Source organism: Mus caroli, chromosome 19 (assembly GCF_900094665.2).
Source record: "Mus caroli chromosome 19, CAROLI_EIJ_v1.1, whole genome shotgun sequence".
Classification (NCBI taxonomy): domain Eukaryota; kingdom Metazoa; phylum Chordata; class Mammalia; order Rodentia; family Muridae; genus Mus; species Mus caroli.
The window spans coordinates 21,293,749-21,315,967 of NC_034588.1; the positions used below are offsets into that span (position 1 = coordinate 21,293,749).

The 22,219-nt window shown below is 45.8% G+C and overlaps 1 protein-coding gene and 1 pseudogene across 10 annotated transcripts in view; one reads left to right on the forward strand and one right to left on the reverse strand.

The window, feature by feature from the left end:
- Window positions 1-22,219, reverse strand: part of Tjp2 (tight junction protein 2) — a 131,533-nt gene that overhangs the window by 45,326 nt on the left and 63,988 nt on the right. The window contains exon 1 of one of the 10 annotated variants that reach the window (XM_029472520.1): window positions 3,438-3,737. The exons of 5 other annotated variants lie outside the window; for them this stretch is intronic. In XM_029472520.1, coding sequence (XP_029328380.1) covers window positions 3,438-3,509 — 72 coding nt within the window. In that variant the 5' untranslated portion in view covers window positions 3,510-3,737. Of the gene's footprint in view, window positions 1-3,437; window positions 3,738-7,399; window positions 7,680-16,170; window positions 16,350-22,219 lie in introns of those variants that run through there. 4 more of the 10 variants (XM_021151540.2, XM_021151537.2, XM_021151536.2 and 1 more) reach the window with 4 other exon arrangements.
- On the forward strand, window positions 14,539-15,127 carry LOC110285406 (annotated as a pseudogene).

Here is a 22,219-nt window from a genome sequence, read left to right on the forward strand (position 1 = left end):
AAGTAGGGGATCCTCTGGCTTTCTCTCATTATTAGTTGGTTCAGTACAGACCTCTGGGACTTCCTCTGCTAACCCAATTCCAAGAGATGTTCCAGGGAGACCCTCAAAACAGTGGTGCTACTTCAAGACTAAATGATCCAATAAATGCATGTAGTCTCAAGAAAGCTAGAAATGTCAAGAGACAAGCCAGCAAGCACGGAAGCAGGCAGATACTGAGAGAGAAGTACAACATCTAAAGGAATGGATGATCAGAGGAAACACGGCAGAGGGAAAAATACTTAAACACAGGAACCACAGAGCCACTTGCCCAGTTCATAAATAGTGTGATTATAACTAAAAATTATCGCTCTGGACAACTATCAATGGGCTTGTGAAATTCGGGTTTGGAAATGAGTCCTATTACAGAAAGCGACTGCACATTCACCCAAAACATGTCAAGTGGCACTGATAATGTCACCACATGGAAAATGCAAGGCTCTTCTCCAAAGGACATGTTTAAACAAAGGCTTCACAAAACTCAGATATGTAAAAAACCTGAATTCACAGTTTACATGAACTCATGCGCATATACATGTACATACCACACATGCATGTACACACACACACACACACTGGAAGTTACAAGAAACAAACTATGGGATCAATGGCTGTATCAGAAACAACAATAACAACCCAAAAGTATATAAAACAATTCATGTTTTAAGAAATTAGAAGACCTCCTTGAAAGTAGCGTTATCAGTGATCAATAGACCATCAAAAGAACCAAGCAAACAAATCCGAAACATCATTTTCACACCTGAGAAGAGCTGCACACTCTCCGCAGCTGAAGACAGTAGTTATAAACGGATGCAAAGAGACTGTTCAGAACACAGCACCAGGCCAGCAAGCCGGGAGGTGTCACACAGAGGGCCGATGGTAATGGTAGTCACATAGATTAACAGGCACTGAAAAATACCCAGATAGTGTGGGGTTTCTCCATGTTCACAGAGACAGTAATGCCAACTGATACACTTGACCAGATAACCCACTCCCTCTGGAAGCAGCAAGTTAGGAAGCCACAATTCTATTTGCATAGAAGATGGACCAGCCGACAGCTGGGTGACTTAACGGATTACTCAAACTGAGAGATATTTGTGCCTCTTGTTTCCTCCCTCCCTCTCCCAGGGGGCTCAATTCTGGGACTCATGCCATCTGGCTCCAGGAGATCAGAATTCTCAAAAGATTAAAAAACTACAATTTATATTACATCTAGGGTCAAAAAGATCCGAAGGTGAGAAGCTGTAGGAGGGCAGGCAAAGTTGTGGCTCTCGGCATGCGTGGGACTGGGTGGAGTGGTGGGTTGGCAGGGTTCTGAAGTTTAGAATTCATGTGGATCCACACGATACAATACATTTTAAAAGGTCACTAGAAAAAACGATGGAAAATCTCCCTCCCTTTCCCTCCCCCCCAACTGTTTAGCATATCTTTGTTTTGATGTTTCTTTACAACAGGGTGGGTGAGGTGTTCTTTTCTTTCCCCACACCTGGGGTCAAACTCAAGGTCTTACACACATGCAGCACATGTTACCCTGAGTTATACTCCCAGCCCCCTTTTTTCTGTTTTAATAAATGACAGTAGGCTGGTCATGATGGCATATGATTTTAATCACAGCACTCATGAGGCAGAGAAAGAAACTGTGAGTTTCAGACCCTCGGGGGCTACACAGCGAGAATCTGTCTCAAAAGAAGAAAAAAAAAAAAAAATCAAAGGACTGTAACATACAAAACTGAAGATCAAGTGGCCCAGGAGGGAGGAAAAGGTAGGACACAAGAACACATCATACGTTCAATATTTAATAAGCATTTTGTAGATACTAATCATTTCATAAGTTCAATAGTGGGGAGGGGGCACTGGATACCAAGGGCTGCTTGACTTCTCGCTGAAGACATAATATCCTAGGAAGTACCTGGTTTCCAGTGTTTTAATACGATTTCAATTCTGCAGGGGAAAAAGGAGCATATAGTAGCTCCTATTGGGGGAAGGAAGGTGGGGCAGTGTGAGCAGCAGACAGGTACAGGGACAGAGAGGAAGACAGGAGCAACGGGAGCAGATGAAAGCACGCATCAGGGGCAGGGGAGCCTCACACCTCAGCACCTCTCCTTTTTCAAAGGCCAAAGTCAACTTTATTAGAAAAATAAAGGTGGCATCCATCGACTCTTGACCAGTCACAGAAGGATCAGGGAAGTCACAGAAGATCTGCGATCCCAATTTCTGCAAAGATCTGACTCCATGAAGGGACCAGGCACCTTGTCAACCCCAGGGATAAAATTTCATCCACCAGAAGGCAGCTTCCACGTGCACGCTGTGATTTTTCTCTGATGACTTTACATTCCACGGAAGGAACATTAAAGGTACCATCCTCCTTACTAGAACAAGCCATTCCTAGAAGCCATGGAAAGTTCGGGACTCTGTGACCGACTACACACAGGGACTCTTTGTAAAGGTTATTTTAAGAATGGTCCTGAACCGGGCAGGGAGTTACTCAGTCTGTTATTTGTATGCTCATTTTCTTGGGAAAACCTTGACCAAACAGGTAACTGTCCTTTAAGCCTGGGAAGACAGAGGGACCCGGGTTCAAACCCTAGAACTGGGGGGGGGGGGGTGATCACCCAGTAATCTCTGCCACACATGGTAGCTGAAGACAGAGGCCCTGATGACTAGCCAGCTGTGGCAAGCTCCCAGCTCTGTGAGACCCTATCTCAAACACCAGTTCCTAAGGATCCACACAAGAACAGCCTCCTAGACTCCACACACAAGGCCCCTTTACACACACAATGTACTCTGCCTCCCAAAGCACACAAAAGGAAACATTTAAAGACAACCACAGGCAGATAACTAAGTCTCGACCGCCTGTAGTGACCCTGAACAGCCAACTTTTAAGCTCTGTGTCTATACACTGTTGCTTCCCAGTGAGAGAGACCATGAAGAACAAATACCCATGCCACACCACCCTGTATGCTAAAAGTAATGTGAGAAATCTCCCCTGTAATGTGAAAGCTCCCACACAGGGATATAGGCTTTTACCGGATAAGGTTAAGTGTTTGATCCCAAACACAAGATTCTATAGGGCACACAAAGTGGTATGTTAACCTGTACCCAACCAAGAAGCCAAGGTCTGCAGAGATTGCCAACACATGGGAAAGGACAGTCCTCTTCGCCTTGCAAACCCAGTAAACGGCTATCAATCTCACCTAGGTCTGCTCACAAGAAGGCGAGTACTTAAAATGCCACCACTGACCGCAAGCCACATTCTGCAATCTCACAGTTTGTTACTGCAAGCTGCCAAGACACAAATAAATCCGAGGATAAAGGAGTCACTGTGCCACTGTGTGAAGGGCTTGTTCCCCTCCGGCAGAGAAAGCAGGGCAAAGAAAGGAGAAAGCTTAAAAGGGACTCACATGGCCTTTCCATCTCTCCAACTTTTTAACTGCCTGGATCCACAGCCTCTGGAGGACCTGAGCGGCCCTCATGGCTCCGCAGAGTCAGGGCTGGCCACTGCCTACCTTCTGGGCTGCTCACCCATTTCCACCGCTCCACGTGGTTACGTAAGGCGGATACAATAGTAGCCCACATTCCCAGCAAATCCTGTTGTCATCTCGCAGTGACACATCCATACAGCGGGGACGCCAAGTGCTTTTCAAAGCACTACTTGTGAGGCAAAAAGAAAGCAATCTGGATTCACACCACTCCAACAGCCGTCTTTTCCTGCCTTTCTCCCACGCAAGGAGGACAGCGGAACTGGGATATGGTTTTCTTCCAGCCACGCAAGCATTTGCTATTTAGTTATAACGTATTAGATACCGCTAGCCTTCCATATCCACAAATCCTATGAGTGTAATTAAAAAACAGTTTGAGGACCTAGAAAGATGGTTCAGTAGTTCAAAGACCTGAGTTTGATTTCCAGAACTCACATTTCCACAAGTGCCTGTAACTGTAGTTAGAGAATCAGAGGTCTCCGTGAACACGAGTGGCATCCGTTCACAGACAGGCACATGAATGAAAATATAAATAACCTTTTAAAATTCAGGACACACATACAAGATAAAAAAAAAAACAACAACAACAACAAAAAGATCACCCTTCCCTCCTGGCTCTGGGTAGGATGAGGCAGTGGGAATGGGTGGCCCGTTTGTACCCTGTGCTGAGAGTCTGTCTCGGCACAAATAAAAGCAAGACAAGACAAAACAAAATTGTCTGTACCAAACATGTACAGCCTTTTTGGGTGATTATTCCCTGAATAATAGTACGGCTTTAAGTAGCATTTCTACTACATTCGGTGTTATAAGGAACCTTGAGCTTGCTGGAAGTACATGGAAGATCTATAGTACCAGTTCCAGGAATGCTACACCACTTTATATAAGGGACTCAAGCTTCTGCAGGATTTAGTGTGTGAGGGACTCCTGAAACCAGGGGAACAGGGAATGATTGTGAACATGAGCAAGGCTACAGAAAGGAACAGAGAAGATACTCATCCCCTGACACGCTCCATCCCGGAAGTATAAAAGAGCAGGAAATCCTCAGAGAAACTGACCTGCTAGAAATACTGGTGTCAACCAATCAAAAGGCATAAAGAGAAACTGTACATTCTTGGTGGTAACAAGAGCTGGTACAGGAGGGCACCACCTCAGGGGCAGAGAACTTGCTCAGCAAAGTTCTTGCCTCTCCCAACCTTACCATAAACTTAGATAAATGACAAAGTGTGCTGTCACTGTTTCTTGTGTAGTTTGGAATTCTGAACACCCAGGATGCCTAGGCTTGCAACCCAAAGCCAGGGGTGGTCTCAGGCAGTCCCAGGAAACTCCTGCTGCCAACACATGTTGTCATGTCAACAGGCTGAGCTGTCTGCAAGCAAAGAAAGCGCATTCTGGTTTGTCTGAGACTGGGACATTATCTAAATTTGGACCACGGCAATGGAGACATGGGGGTTGCCCATGGAGGCATAAGAGAACATAAGAGTCTCCGGAACCAAAGTTACAGACCTTTGTTAGCCACCGTGTGGTGCTAGAAACTGAAGCCGGGTCTTATGGAAGAGCAGCCAGTGCTCTTAATTGCTGAGCCATCTCTCTGGTCCCCGAGAAGTAAGCTGTAAAGCCGTAATTCCGAGGTACAATTCTTGTTCTAGAACACTGGATGTGCTATGCCCTTTCCCACCTGAACCTCAGAGGATCAGCAAGAGTCACAAATGGGGCAAGTCCCCTGCAGCAGAGCCCAGCCTTGGAACTGTCAGAACCACCACAGCCTGTTGCCAAAGGCACTTCCGCTGGTTCCGTCAGAAGGACATCTGTAGGACAGCTGCCTGCCTGTCTGCAAAGACCAGGAGTTTCAGAGCACCTGCAATCATAGACTTTAGGAATCATAGATTCCTGATATAGTCAAGAAACATGTGCTATACAGCAGTCATCCATATACTATGATAAACAACAACTGTGTCACTCTCCTATGGCGGTCCCAGTCAGTAGGGAGGCGAGATGATTAAACAAATTATTCTAACCCAGCGTAAGGGAAACAGCAGAGCAACTCAACACTCATTTATTCAACATAAACTCTGCCAGTACCAACCCTAAGGCAGACCCTGCTGCTGCAAACACTGAGGGATATGTACCAAATGGCCTTCCCTCAGAGGGATGGAAGGTTTAACTGAGGAAGCAATGCAACTCTTTCATGTTCTCTCTCTACAAGCATCTAGATCTTATTTTGAGGCAGGAGTTGAATCTGTATCCCAGGCTGGTCTCGAACTATGTTCCTGCGTCTGTCTCCCTCCCACGAGTTGAGATCATAGGCATAGTCACCGTGTCCCATGAATGCCTTGGATATGAAAGTGGGAAGGATTAACCAGTCATAAGCCAGTCTGGAGAGCTGTCAAGGGAAAGGCACCAGCAAGTAGGTACAAAGGCTCTCTGAGGTGGAACCAGCTCAAGGAAACTGATGAGTAAGAGCAAGGACATCAAGTGAACTAGAGAAAGCTGGGGTGGAGGAAAGCATCAACCGCAGAGGCACCTTCTCCCACAAGTTCACAGGAGCTCCTGGCTGAAGGAGGACAAACTAGAAAGGCGTGAGGTGTGGAAAGAACAGCATGTTCTGATCCAAGATCACAAACTTGTGAGGTGTGTTCAAGATGGCGGCTAGGAAGTACACTTTATTAGCATGTTCTCTACGTGAACATGTCAAACCCGCCCTGGAAATACAAATCCACTCAGGCCATAGGCCATAAGATGATTACAAAGACTGGGAAGGAAGGAAGGAAGGAAGGAAGGAAGGAAGGAAGGAAGGAAGGAAGGAAGGAAGGAAGGAAGGAAGGCAGGCAGGCAGGCAGGCACGCACGCACCAGCATTGAACAGAGCATCACACTTGAGGGCTTCTACACAGGCCTTCTACACTTCTCAGTGGATGCCTGCACTCCATGGGTTAGCTGCACTTGTCCCCCTTTTATCGTTAGAAAGCTAAAGCCATGGCTCAGCCACTGTCACAGATGAACCTGAGTCTGACTACAGGAGGTGATGGGAACATTCCAAACACCAAGCCTTTGATGAATATTAGAGTGGCTCTAAAGAAGGAAATGAAGAAAGGGGGTGGGGAAGATATTAGGGAGAAGGAAGAAAGAGTGGAGGAGGGTGGATCAGGGATGCTGGCCATGCCCATAGTCCCAGCTCTTGGGAGAGAGACAGAATCAATAGGACCAACTATTCAAGGACAGCCTGGGCTCCATATTCAGATCCTGCCTTGAAATAAAAGGGGAAGGGAGGGGAGCAGGGACGAATCATCAAGGCCCTCCATAGACCTAACACTGGGGTGGAAAACCCATGACATCATCCATTCAGTGGTCATAGCTTTGTCTATAGCATCCCTGTGGCATTTTTATCTGCGCCAGCCAGATCATTAGGACATCAACTGCAATTTGCAGGAGAGCTCGTCAAAGAACCGCCTGCTAGCCACAGCCCACCTCCCTCTAGCTGGGATGTTTGTGAGTCTCTTCCTACAACCCAGGGTATTGTACCTCACAAATCATAATCCCAGCCCTCAGCGGGGTTGAGGCAGGAAGATCTCAGGGGGCTCTGGGCCAGCCTAGGCTATAAAATGAGGCTATGTCTGAAAAATGAAACCTCTGCTGATGAGATACAATTCTGAAGCACTTGTCAAATAAATCAACATACACCATTCCCTACAAAATATTAAACTACTCCACCTCCCCGCAAGATAGAAAACGACTCTAACTATTCTTCATCCTACCATGAGTAGGATTTCCACCCCCTTTTGGGGGAAAAGAACAAACCAGCTCTGTTTAGTAAGGAAAACACATGCACAGCCTAGAGCCCGTCTTCTGTATCTCTTAGTCATTAGGTCACAGGGACAAGGCTTCCACCTTCCCAGGGGTCCTCAGAACCTGCTTTTTTCCTGGGCCTGAGCTGAGCGAGTTGCTGCTGTGGCGGAACACAGGCATCTTCTCTTCTTTTCCCTTCCTTCTTCCTCTGGTCATTTTCTTTCACCCATTTCTGGAAGCTATCTCAGCTCTTGGAGGGCTTTCATAGGCTCGATCTGCATAACAATTTTCTTGGCCACAATCTTTCCAGAAACACAGCTTGTTTTCACCCAATGTCAAGAGCACGCTGAGTGACACTGTAGATGCTTCTGATTTCGCCATGGTAACCTTTATGGAGTGTTCCTTTCTAAACAGTACCCACCCCCTTGAGGTCCACAGCAACACCCTTCTGGTAGAACTGCATGTGTGACCAGAGGACCAACTCCATGTCTTCTAAAAGGAACAGAGACCATGTAAAGGTACATACAGAAGGTGGCAGCCGGGGGCACTGAGGCAGCAGGCCGCTGGAGGCGAAATCTCAAGACAGCAAGACCTATTTCTCAAAACAGCGTTAGAGAAGGCTTTCTGGCAGGTCCCCAGCATGAATGATGGGCATTCCTGACCAACTGCTGAGGCACAGCAGTTAAGAAGTTTTGCTTTTTAACCTAATCCTATAGCCTTAATTAGGGTTTTCCTGCTATAAACAGATACCATGACCAAGGCAACTCTTATAAGGATAACATTTAATTGGGGCTAAGGCTGGCTTACAGGTTCAGAGTCCATTATCATCAAGGTAGGAAAATGGCATCATCCAGGCAGGCACCAGCAGGAGGAGCTGAGGGTTCTACATCTTCATCTGAAGCAGAATACTGGCTTCCAGGCAGCTGGGATGAGAGTCTTAAAGCATATACCCACAGTGACACATCTACTCCAAAAGAGCCACACCTCCTAATAGTGCCACTCGCTGGGCCCAACATATACAAGCCATCACACCTACATTTTAGAGTACATTTATGTTATAAAGAAATAGGACAAGATGACAGAAGGGTGTGAGGACACAATGAGGGTACAACCACTAGTTTTAATGTAACCACGCTGTTTAAAAGGGGTTAGGGGTGAGCAGGACATGGTGACACACATCTTTCATCCCCACATGAAGGAGGCAGAGAGGAGGGTGAATCTCCGAGTGCAAGGTCAGCCTAGTCTATAGAGTGAGTTCCAGGACAGCCGGGGCTAGTTAAGAGTACTTGATTTCTTCAAAAGAGCCAAGTTGAATTATCAGAATCCTGGGAGGGTCACAACCTCCTGGAACTTCAGCTACAGGAGACGCAACACCCTGTTGTGGTCACTGAGCACATGTGCATAGACAGATACATATAGAAAAATACATACATATACAAACATACACACATACATACATACATACATACATACATACATGGAGGTGTGTCCTTGTTGGAGGAAGTGTGTCACTGTGCAAGCAGGCTTTGAGCACTGCCCATTGTGGAAGAGTTCTCTCCTGGCTGCCTTTGTAATGGGATCAAGATGTAGAACTCTTGGATCCTTCAGCACCAACTCAGCCTGCAGGCTGCCTTGCTTCCCACCATATTGATAATGGACTGAACCTTTGAAACTGTAAGCCAGCCAATTAAATGTTTGCCTTTCTAAGAGCTGCTTTGGTCATGGTGTCTCTCTTCACAACTAGCTAAGACACTTAACGTTTCCAAAACTAGACTTCTGCTAGCTGTGATGGTTCAGGCTTGCAATCCCAGTACTTGAGAGGTTAAGGCAACAGGGTCAGGAATCTGAGACCAGGCCAGCTAGGTTACCTGAGACTTTGTCTCAAAAGTGAAACAACAAAAACAAGCAAACAAACAAACATCCCTAGACTTCCAGCCAAGACTTCTCCCCAGCACACCTGTAAGGCTTCGTGCCTGCTCCCGGCTATGCTGTGTACTCCTGCAGGCTCCAGAACAGCTCCCTGCTCAATCCTTAGGCTGTAAAGAACACACGCAGTGAGGCGGTTGCCTCAGCTATAAGATGGGGCTCAAGATCCTGACCCTTGCAGTACCATGAAGACTAGATGACATGGCGCTTGTACAAAGTGCGCTCCGTGCCCACTGTAGATCAAGTGGCCTCCAAAACTACCAGTCATGACACTGCGCAGCTGTGTGTGGCAACTACACCCAGGCTAGAATGGACTATTTGATTCTTCTCATAAGAATACTAAGATTACCCTGGAACTCAAAAGAACTGAAAACATGTACACGCGTGTGTATACACACACAGAGAAATACTGTTCTTAAAAGCATTATATCGAGGAACAAACTAATGGGAACTGCCCAAGTGTGCACAATTGATGGCTGGGTACAAAAGTAATCTCTTATCACACACTACTGTCTGCGTGCATAAGAAGGAAGGCCATAACTACATATGCTACACATGCTACGACACACATGAAGTTTCAATAATATGAAAACCTTGTAAAAGGATGTACCACATGACTCTCTTTGCATCAGAAACCAAGAAGAGTAGCTGCCTAGAGCAATATTATTAATAGTCTTTGTGTGTGCGGTGAGAGCTGCGCATTGTGAATGAAAAAAGCAATTATTAGCTGCACATCTCTGATTATATGGTAAATGAATGATTACATCAATAAAAATGGGTCTTAATAAACAACACATCACAAGGTATAATTGTGCACACCTGTAATTCTAGTAGTTGAGAAGTAGAGGCAAGAGATCGGGAGTTCGAGGCCAGCCTCTGCTAAGTAACAACTGGGGTTAGTCTGAACTACATGAAAACTAGGTCTCCAAACAAAACAACTCTGTCTCCTAGATTGTACAATCTGAAAGCAAGGTCTCAAACCTATGTCCTACCAAACGCCACGAGCCAGTCACTTACTCTTCCTCTGCCTGTTTCAAAGCCCCCTATGGCTGTTGAGAGATATTCCTCAGACAGTGCAGGCACTGGATTCAGAGTATCAAATAGGTTATACAGAAAGGAGACTGAAGTCAGGAACTTGTGAGCCTGAGAACCTGAGTTCCATCTTCAGGACCCATGTAAGAAGCCAGGTGGGGCTTTGTGGTCTGTGACCCCAGGAGCAGGGAGCTGGAGACAGGAAGGGGCTCACTGGCACGTCAGTCAATCTAGGCTACTCAGTGAGCTCCAGATGAGACCCTGTCTCAAAAACTGGTACACAGCTCCACACGAACCATATTCATTATTGCCCTCTGGCATCCACACACAAACTCCTCCCCACAACATCCACACACAAGCACATACACACATGCGTTCTTTTTCTCTCTCTCTCTCTCTCTCTCTCTCTCTCTCTCTCTCTCTCTCTCTCTTTCGGGACTGAATCCAGAGTGGGGCCACACAGCCTGTCTCTTTTCCACTGAAGAAGCTAGCGCATCCACCAAATACCCACCATGGCCTGAAAACCCTACTGGTGAACGTAACTGGACTTCAGACCCACGGGTCCTGTGATTGAGATTGTTCATGGTGTTGTTCCATAACAGGGACCAGTGAGAATTTGATCCCAAATTTACAAATATGCCATTTGAATAACACACACCAGCAGATAATTACATTTAAGACCTCTATGTTCACAGCTCTCCTACACCAAGCTGCAAGGCATAATTTAACCAGACCATCCTTATTTGTAATTACAAAGAAGCCATTAATAAGCCCAAAAGAAAGGTGCTAATTTGGCAACAAAGGCCCAGCCCTGTCTAACGTGCTATTTTCAATCTGACGCAGCCCATTTATCATTAAAATACAGCTTCACTTTAAAAAACAGCAAACACACAAATAAACCACCACCCCCATAATAGACACTAAGATAAAGAAAATTATAAACTGCCTTGTCAAAACTACCCATTAGTGCTGCTGGGCTAAGTGCTGCTTTGCAGGACTGGCCCTGTGTGACACACACAAGGTAAACTGATCCTCCCAGACCTGTGGCACCATCCAAGGATGGCTCACACGGAAAAGAGACACCTTGTGCTTCTGTCCCTTATCAGCAAGCCTGGTTAAGGCTGCCAAGTTGGTGCCTGCAACAGACATACTTTTCCCACTGGAGAAGGGGCTCAGGGACGTGGAGAATACACCCTTAGACTGCAGTATCAATCAACAGAGGTGCAGACTCTCCAACCTGCCCTAGACTTACCAAGGTCCATTAGAGCCCCTGCACGGCATATTAACAATGGAGACCTCAGTAACATTTTTTGTACCCAAGAATTTTCTGCCCTGTCAATGTCCCATAGTTGTATTGTCCGAAGTGGAGACCACTAACCTTATTGACCCACTGTGACCTGAGAACTGAATGTATACAATTTAATTTAATTTTATCTGGTTAAAAACCTTAAATAGCCAGACCTACACAAAGTGTTAACCATAACAATGGCTTAAGTGGTTTCTAATGCTTTACTATTAAAATATATATTACAGGGGCTGGAAAGATGGCTCAACACTTACTGCCCCTCCAGAAGGCTCCAGTTCAGTTCCCAGGAGCTTGGACTTCTGTTCCAGGGCATTCGACACCCTCTTCTGAGCTCCAAAGGCACCAGGGGCACACAAAGTACACACATATCCATGTAAGCCAAATACTCATACATATAAAACTCATCTTTACAAAAATATGACACATAAGTGAATGGACAGCTTCTCGCTCCATTTCCATGATTAGTGACGCATGGATTAAAAGCAGTCGTTTTTAACGGTTAAACACCGTAAAAAGTTGCCCTGCATTCAAAAGAAGCTCTGAGGGCTGAGATGGAACTCATCAACACAGCTGCTACCCAACTTGCCAAGATCCGGGGTTCAATCCCCACCTCTGCCAGAAGGCCACGCTCACCAGGTATTTCCCTGCATTGGTGACACACACCAGTGACCTCAGCACTACAAAGCAGAGGGAGGGAGATCACCCAAGTTTTGAGGCCTGATCTACAACCTGATTTACACGGAAAGTTCTAGGCCAGCTGGGGTAACATAAGTGAGATTCTGTCTCAAAATTCAATCAATCAATCATCAATCAATCAATCGATATGAGAGACAGGCTCTAGCCATTGATGGTCATCGTGAATCACATGTGATGTTTCCTGTGCTTTATCCACAAAGGGGGTAGAAAGATGTTTTGAAAACAGCTTCACATTTTAAGATTGCTTTTAGTAATATTAAGGTTGTCCCTCCAAACCCACTCAAGGGAAAGATGTAGATATGCTGGCAAAATTTAGCAAATGGTACTTTTGAGAGCTATAAATGAAGTTGGGGCATACAGCTCAGTGGAGAAGCATTTTTCTGGCATGTATAATGCCCTGGGTTCAAATGGCACAAGAAAAAAAATGACTCATTCACTTTATTTTAAACCATTACCTTATGATGTATTTTTTTCAAAGCCTGCGGTTTCAACTGTGTAAGTATTTGTGATCTATTTCAAATGTCTTATTTTAGCTAAGCATGATGACTCACATCTCTAATCCTAGAACTACTGTTGAGGAGGGAGGACTGAGGCAGGAGGATTACTGTGAGTTCAAGAAGACTAGCCTGAGCTACCAGAAAAATTTGAGGCTAGCCTGGGATTCCTTAGTAAATTCCTGTCTCAAAAAACAAAGACAAAAAAAAAAAAGTGTGATATATATGAATAACACACATTGTGTAAAAATTTTAAAAACTACAATCATCACCTAGGGAAAAAAAGCCATAACTAGATTCATAAGTGAATGTATTGGGACGGGGGGTGGTGGTGAGGGGGACACTGTACAAGGATGAGGGCCTACCAAACCAATTAGGAAATCTAAAGGAAAAACAGTGAAGAGCTGCAGGTTAAGGTCCAGGTCGGAGCAGGCTGCAGAGGTGGGAAAGGGAGAGAACAGTAAGGCTTCCTCCGCAGAGAGAGGCTCAGAATGGAAGCTGCTGAAGACATGGGGCTTACTCATCAGCCAGTCCTGCTAATGACCATGGCTTCAGAAAACAGATAACAAAGTTCTCACAAACAAAAGACTCCAGGAGCTGAAATTAGCCCTGATCCTGGACTATGTGTATGTCAGCATCTCGTAGGAGGCTGTCGAGATGGCCCAGTGGTTTAGAGCGCTCATTGCCGAATAGTGGCTGCAGCAGCAGGGCCAACCATGATACACATATATAATGCAGATGACATAATCATACAGATTATTTATACAAAATAAATCTTAGCATCTTGCATGGCGTTAACACATGAGCTGAGTGGCTAGCTGCACTCTGCACAGGTTTCTTTGACTTCGGTTAGCATGAGAGATTTTGCAGACGGGGCCAACATTTTTTCAATTCAAACTTACATTTTATTAAATTCCTCTCAGAGTCCATACGTGGCTGGCAACAAAACTAATAGACAGAATGAGCACATGATCTTAGAACCTAAGAAGACACCCACCCACCATTTACCAGACACCCACATTTACCAGAAACTTGGCAAAGGCCACTGCCTGGTAACTGATATAAAGGTCCACTAGGGGGCGCAGGAATGCAGAAACTAAAATCCGTCTGCTGGTTCTTACCAAATACAAAATTTCAAAATTAACTGAGAAGAAATTAGAAATGGGCTTTTATTGAGTGCACTAAAAGCTCTCACAAGATCATTCAGAGTCACAAATCGTGCCAGAAAAAGGGGAAGGGTGTCATGATTAACATCCATGCACATCAGCCCAAATGTGCAGCAGCAGAGCATGAATGAGAGCTTTTACAGGGTTCGTCATGAGCGGTCAGAATCTTCAACCCTCTTCCTCCATGGAGAAAGACTGGGACCTAGCACCCACCCCACCCTCTGACCGCCTGGCCTCTGACAGAAGCCATCTAGGAAAGGCTATGGCAAGCCAGTGAGTTTCCTGGCCAGGTCCCTCAACGGGAGAACCCAGGCTTTATCCAGGGCAAGTGTCCCTGATTGTGACATCACACAAATCCCTTGGCCACGAAACTTGTCACTAGGAAGCAAGACTCAGTCGGGGAATAATCATCAAGATGGAACACTTGGAGTATTAGTCCTGACTGGCACTAAGCAGAAGTGACAAAGGGTGGGAGCTCTGTGAAAGGGAACCTAGAAGGACCTGTGTTTGAGATATGACACATGAGGTATGATGTAACCTGTTACCAAGGGGGTGTTGGTGAAAATCTCATCTGCCCTATGTGCAGTGGAGTCTTGGAGGAGCCAGTACAGCAGCCCAGAGATGCCCAAAGATGAGCTACTAAGCCACAAGCGCATTAAGCACCTTCACTCCCTGGTACAGCAGCAAGAGACATGCACTGCGGAGCTGAAGGCACCTCAGCTGAACACAAACACCAGCTTGCAGAGCAGAAGTGAAACATCCAACGGCCAAAGGACATATGTACGGTGTCACAGTGTCAACTCCAGCCTTGCAAACCTGAAGGAGACAACTGACTACAAGATCCTTGTATGGATGAACTCCCTACAGCCAGCAATAGTGATCTGCTGCGGAGGGATAACCGGGACCTGGTACTCTGCTCCAAGGCTGTAATCAAGCACTCCCTGGTGGAGATTGGCTACCCAGCCTCTACTGTCAATGCTATGATTGAAAAAGCCTACAAGTGTTGCTGGCCCCCCAGGGTCTGGCCACACTAGAGATGAGACAGAGATGAGCGCAACTGTGAGCACCGTGTGAACAAGTACATCCCAGGCAAGCAGGCTGCGGCAGTGATGGCCCGTGAGAACCATCGGATGGTGCAGGAACCAGCTTGTCGTGACAGTCACACACAGTGTGAAGGGAGATGGAGAGGGTAACTGGCTTTCAGAAACGAGGTGGGATCGGCGAAACCCATCACACAGCAGCTGAGCCCTGAGTTCTCCCCTCTATCCTTATGTCCTGGCTTGTAACTGAGCCCCACACATCCTGCTTTTCTGGCATAAAGAACTTTGGGGCAGCTCACCCTCCTCATCCTTAGGGGACATATCCCAAGATTCCAGGTACATGCCTGTAAACCCCAGACAGCACAAAATCCTAAAGATAGAGTTTCTTCCTGCCCATCCATAGTGCATGTACATGATAAAATATAATTCCGGAATCAAGGAATAGTAAGAGATTGCAGCTACTAATGATCAAGTGGAATTGGTTTTTAAAATATATAATAATCAAACAGCATAATGCAATAAAGATTCTTCAAAGTTTGTTTCCTTCTTGAATTTTCGATCACACACTTTCAGACACCGGACTTCAAATTTGAAACCCCAAAAAGCTGAACACGCAAGAGTGTAAGCTACGGCAGGTACAAGCATGGCCGTTTAAAATTTAACCCTTTAATGACAGACAAGTGGCTCAATGGGTGAAGCACTTGCCACAGAAACTTAGGATCTAGGTTTGGATCTCCGGAACTCACATTAGGCCAGATGTGCTAGCATCTGTTTATCATCCCGGAACTCCTAGGTGGGAGGCAGACACATGGGATTTCCCAGAAGCCCGTGGGACAGCTAACTTGATGCATGCAACAACCTGGTATGCCCAGCAATAAATAAGAGACTATCTCAAGCAAGGTGGAAGGTGGAGACCGACATCCAGGAACACACTGTGGCATGCACACCAGTGCACGCGTGCACACACACACACACACACACACACACACACATTTTTTAAAATTAAATAAAATGTAATTCAAAAAACATTTGAGAATGTTTCTTACTAAGAGGACAGGAAAACAGAAGAAAGGCAAGTAGCAGGCTATGGTTTGGCAGTTCCCGGCAGACATCTATGGCACAGCTCAGTAAGAGACCGGCTGCCTGTAAGTGTAGGCCATCACTTACAGTGCCCGCCTACAAGAGGACCACAGCTGCTTTCTGTGGAACTTACCCCCTCAGAGAGCTCATCTGCCCTTACAGCACAGCCGTTAAGTGACAATCCTGTTGTCCATGGTTTTATTTGTTTATGTATTTGTTTAATTATCAAGGGATAAACTCTCAGTGCGTGGATAATCCACCAAAATTAGGTAAGCTCCCTTGGTTTGGGTAGCAATGAAGATTCCGGGTTGTTTTGCCCTTGAACTAAAAATCAAACTGTTCACAGCTTCTAAACACACAATGCAAGGGAAGGCTAGCTGAGAGCAAAATCTTGCTTTACATAATCCAAGGTAGATCATTAACTCCTGTCAGGAACAGTCACTACCTACACACGGGTCCCTCGAGACACTCACTCTGTGGAAGAAACAAAAGAAGTAAAAAATAAATAAATAAATAAATCCTTTAAAAAAAAAAAACAACTCTAAACTTATCGTGTGACGCGTATGTGCACTCAAGCACGCAGACACAAGGTCAAAGGACAATTTCCGGGGGGTCGCTTCTCCCCTTTCACCTCTTACACAGGTCCTGGAGCTGGAGCTTGGGTCACTGAGCTTAGGAGGCAAACACTTTATCCTCTGACCAAATCTGTGTGTCTTGATTCCAAGCCAGAGTGTGGTTAAAGACACTAGAGAAGTGACAGTCACAACCCAAAGCCTTAGATGACACATTTAAAGAGGCAGCATAAACTCTAGCTGTTGCCTCTGCCCTCAATGACGTCCAGCCAAGAATCCAGTCATAACTGCATGTCCACGACTGGGCAGAACAGAGCTTAGAACTGAGAAACAACATTTTGAATAGTGCAACAACTGTAAGCTGCTCATGCAAACACCATTAACCCATTAACTCCAGAAGAGAACATACCGTGAGAAAACCAGGAAGAAATACAAACAGCCTCAACTCAATCCCAAGACAAGTCTTCCCAGCCCCTTCTAGCCCCTGGTTTGGCTGGCCCAGGTTTCATGGGCCTCCTTCCTGGACCCTAGGGCAGCAACTGATGCTCTGTATCTGCCCTGTCACCACAATCGTCTGGCTCCAAAGTTTACTCTCCCTAGTCAAAATTCCCACTACAGTCAGGTGCAGTGGCGTGACTATGCACCTTCAATTCCAGCACTCAGGAGGCAGAGGCAGGTAGATCTGTGAGTTCAAGGCCAGCCTGGTCTATAGGGTGAGTTCCAGGCCAGCCAGAGCTACATTGTGAGACCATGTCTCATACAAACAAACAAACATCTCCCACTCTACCAACACATATGCTTCCAGGCAAATGAGAAGAACTCAGATAGGTCTGCTGTAAAAGTGTTAGTGCCTGGTAGACCCTAATCCTCCTAGAGACATCTCATGTTTTAAGAGTTGTACTCTGACCCCCAATACAACTTACAGAATTGTGACCCTCACAGCATGCAAGTTTCCCAGCACAGTTATTTTTTTTCTATTTCTCAATCCACATTTTGGAGCCATGAAATACCTTGATGTCAATAATAGCTTTCAAACTGGGTTGCGGGATAACAGTTATTTCTACCAGAAGCCATGAAGACCTGAGGAGAACACACTGGGCTGACAGTACTTCTATAATTAAAGGTATAGCTTTAGCCAGGTGTCTATGTAATCTACCTCCTCTAAGCTGTGTCTTACTCATCTCTGAGTCTCTGGGACCTCATAAAGTACTGGAGACACAGAGTCTCTGGAAGAAAACAGCTCTTAAAAATATTGTATCAGGCCGGAGAGATGGCTCACCAGTTAAGAGCACTGGCTCCTCTTCCAGAGGGTGAGTTCAATTCCCAGCAACCATGTGGTAGCTCAAAACCATCTGTACTGGGATCTGATGCCTCCTCCTGGCATGCAAACAGAGCACTCATAGACATAAAATAAATACATCTTTAAAACAAAAAAATATTGATATATCAGCCAGGCTGTGGTGGCTCATGCCTTTAATCCCAACACTCAGGAAGCAGAAGCAGGTCAACCTGTGAATTCAAGGCCAGCTTGGTCTACAGAAAGAGTTCCAGGACAGCCAGGGCTACACAGAGAAACCCTGTTTCAAACAAACAAACAAACAAAAAAAAACATTTAAAAAAAAACATGAAAAGGAATACTAATGTATAATTTTTACAGATGATTGCCCAGTGGCAAAAATTCATCCTACATGCTTTCAGGAATAAAGTTTACACGTTGAGAAATAAACAGAGAATATGCAACCTTTTGACCTGAGACACAGCACTGTCATTTACAAAATATGTATCTGAATACTGCACAACCAAGTTACCAAATAATAATAATAATAACAATAGTAGTAGTAAACCAAAGTAGATCTCATATCGTGGGGCTGGGGACCTGCTCAGTTGGTAGGCTCCTTGCGAAGTGTGCACGAAGCCCTAGGTTCCATTCCAGTACGCATAAACCTTGTGTATGGTCTGTGCCTGGTCAGCCCCGCACACGGAAGTTCTAGGCTATCCTCAGCTACAAAGTTTGGGGCCCTCCTGAGATCCTGAGATGGGAGGAAGGGGACCTGCATTAAATATGTTTACAATTTATAGGCTGCATTCACAGGTGCCCTGGGCTGAAGGCTCAACGTGCTAGAAGGCCTCCTCCTCCTGCTCGCTTCCAGTCTGAGGAAAGACACAGAAGCTGGCGGAATCAGGGTTACCTGCAGGTTTCAAATGGACCTGGGCTCACATTTCTTCCCCGGAACGTACATCAAGTAAGCGCTCACTGTTTCTGAGCCCTGGTCGCCTAGCTTATAAAATGAATACAACGCCTCCTTCCCAACTGTCCAGAAAAGTTCAGTGAGCTTTATACCCAGGGCCTACCATGACCCTGAGACCTCCTGCCCCAGCTTCCCCCAGAAAAAAACACGCAACCAAACGCAGTGTGAGAGCACTAGGCGAGAGCGGCACCTCACCCTGTCCTGTGGGTATCTGACGAGGCATCTCATTCAGAGCTCTGTCCAAGGCTTGGAAGCTGAGCTGAAATGAACCTGTCCCCAGTGAACACCGCAGCATCAGTGAAAACCAGGACATGGACTCCGAGCTGTCTGCAAGCTTCACTCAGGAGCATCCTAGACTTGTCACTCCAAAGATGTCTTCTGCAAGGGGCCTCTCAGGGTGGGGGGATGTGCGGGGAGGGCACTGACCTGCATCCCGGCCATAATCATATATACATACATATTCACACATATGTATGCCTGTGTGTACATATTTATATACAGAAACATATGTATGCCATAAACACACCTTTTTATTTGTTAATCTGAAAGACAGAAGCAAAGAGACACTGAGGCAGGAGAGTAGGGAGGAGCAGGGAGGCAAGCAAGAAGTCCCAGTCCTTAGGATGCAGGTTCTCCTTTCTCTTCCTTTCATATTCCTTCATTCCCAAGCAGGAACGATGCTCCGTCTGCCCTAGGACTGCAAAGATGCAAGTCTGCCCACCTCCCCACACGATCCTTCCTAATATAACAGCAAGCCTCCTCCGATAGGATTATGTAGATCCAGTGTGGTTCAGACCCTCATTTAAAACCCCCAGCACTGGGACTAGAAGGATGGGCTGGAGAGGTGGCCCATTAGTTAAGAGCATTGGCTGCTCTTACAAAGGACTTAGGTTCAGTGCTCAACACCCACATGGCTGCCCACAACCACCTGTATCTTCAGTTCCAGGGGATCCAACACCCTCTTCTGACTTGTGTGCACAGACTTCTGGACACATGTTGGTACATATACCTATACTTAGGCATTTCAAAGGATACTTGGGTTTCTATTTTTGAGGACATTTTTGTAATCCCACCATTTCAAAGAGCAAGTTATAGTCAACTTCCCCACAATCAAAGGGCCTCTGCTGTTTACACCATGAATGATAGTAGCCAGGTGGGAACAATCGAGACCAGGGACAGACAGGGATGTCAGCTTCCCAGCGTATAACACGTCAATCCATAAATCACTATCCTAAGAATGAAGCCGAAGGCTTACGGCTGGGAACTGTCGGGAGGGATGTGCTACCGCTGTGTCCTTAGGACAGTTCATTGCCAGGACAGGATCCAACTGAACCAGCCCTGACATTGAAGTCTTCAAATTACACTCCAGATGATGCGGGGGACAGTGCAGCAGTGATTTAGAGCTGAGGAGACCCCCACTGCTAATGCATTTAATAATTAACAAGTCATCTCCACCCTACCTCTCCAGCTCAAGTCTGTTTAGTGAGGGTCTGAACCCACACTAGATGGATGTTCTTTGCTCTTTCCTATTCAGAGGCCAGAGGGGCGTGCCTGGTGCTACCCAGATGACAAGAGAGTCCTCTCTGCCAAGAGTGTGGACCGCAAGCATGACCTCCTGTGTTTGCCTTAGAAGTCAATCACAAACACGACACTTAGAAACTTGGCAATGCCCAAGCTAAATTTATTTTTAACCCAGTTCTGTTTGACCATCTTTTTCAGCAGAAAAGCCCAGTGAGAAATTTATCTTCGAACAGCAGATGCCTCGTTCCGGCCAGAGAGCAAGTTGCAGGGGCTGAGGAGGAGACTGTCAGCTGCCTTTCGGAAGTCCCTGACTTTTGTGCGGCAAAGACCAGTCAACTCCAGAACTTGACTTAAAATAAATAAATAAAGATAAAAATAAATACTGTACTATACAAAAATATATATAAAGCAACAGGACAGATCCCGCTTCAAGTTATAACACTAAGCCTAAGTATTTATAGATATCTAGGGGGAGAGAGAGAGAGAGAGAATATGAATGAATACATATTCATGTGTATACACAGGGAGCTAGAAGTGGAACTCAGCAATGAAATGTTTCCCTAGCATGCATGAGGCCTTGGGTCTCATCCCCAGCAAAAAATAAAACACACACATACACACACACACACACATACACACATATTTAAGCTCCAGCACCGGGAGGGTGCTGAGGGAGTGAATTAGGTCACTCCCCAGAAGTTTCCCTGCAGCTCCATTTTCTAAGCTCCCACAGTGGGACCCTTTGTTCATTGTCTCAGGCACTGTAAACTGTTTGCACATCTATTGTGAGCTCTGGCTGACTCCAAGTCTGGAGTTGGGGGGTTGGGAGGGGGATAAAATGGGATTCTGTGAATATATCTCTGGTACTTTCAAATCCACACAAGCTCTGCAAATAGGCAGCTCCAGCTACTCCAGGGTAGGAGCTCAGTCACCTGTCCTGCGCTTCCCAGTGCAGTCACTTACAAGTCTACTCTCCGCATAGTGCTTCCTGTTTCTTGGAGAAGCAGTACAATCAAATGAGAAGGATGTCTAAGACAACGTACTCACTGGGGTTGATAAGTAACTCATCAAAGAATTAAGTTAACGGAATTAAGCCATCTTCTATTCATTAACTTGTAAACTTGAAAATCATTATTTCTTTGGTCTCGCTTGATAGCCTAAAATTGCTAGGTAGCCCAGGCTAGCCTCAAGCTCTTAATTCTCCCGTTTTAGCTTTCCCAAGTGCTGATATTACAAGACTGATACCACGGCTATCTGGTTTTCTTTTTTTTTTTTTTTTTCTTCCCATTTCTGGGGAATGAATCCAGGGCCTAGACCACGCTAGGCAGGTGTTCCGCCAGTAAGCAACACCCTTTGGCCTTTGAGTGTAACTCTGCAAGCTTATTCCTCCTATAGCTGAGCCAGAAATGGTGGCACATGCCTGTGGTTCCTAACAAAATTTGAGACCAGTCTAGACAAGCAATATAGTGTGATGGGAAGCAGGAAACAGAGCTAAACCTCAGGATGTAGGCCCTTCCGACGGTAGGATACCTTATGGAGAAGGTAGCTGTTACCAGTCACCTGGGCTGTATCAGGTGACCGACTATAAAGTCAAAGGACAGCCTTGGGAGTGTGCAACCAGAAAGTCTAGTACTCCCTGAAATGAAGAAGAAAATAAGAAATGACAGCCACTTCCACTGACTACTGAGTACCTCAGAGCAATCCCAAGAGGCACCCAGGCCTTTCTAGCACAGAGAGCTCTTTTAGCAGAGGCCAGACACCTCCAGATCTCTGGGTGAAGAACCCCGGGCCAGGAAGTCCACATGGATGATCTGAACGCATGAAAGAAAGCAGAAGCCTT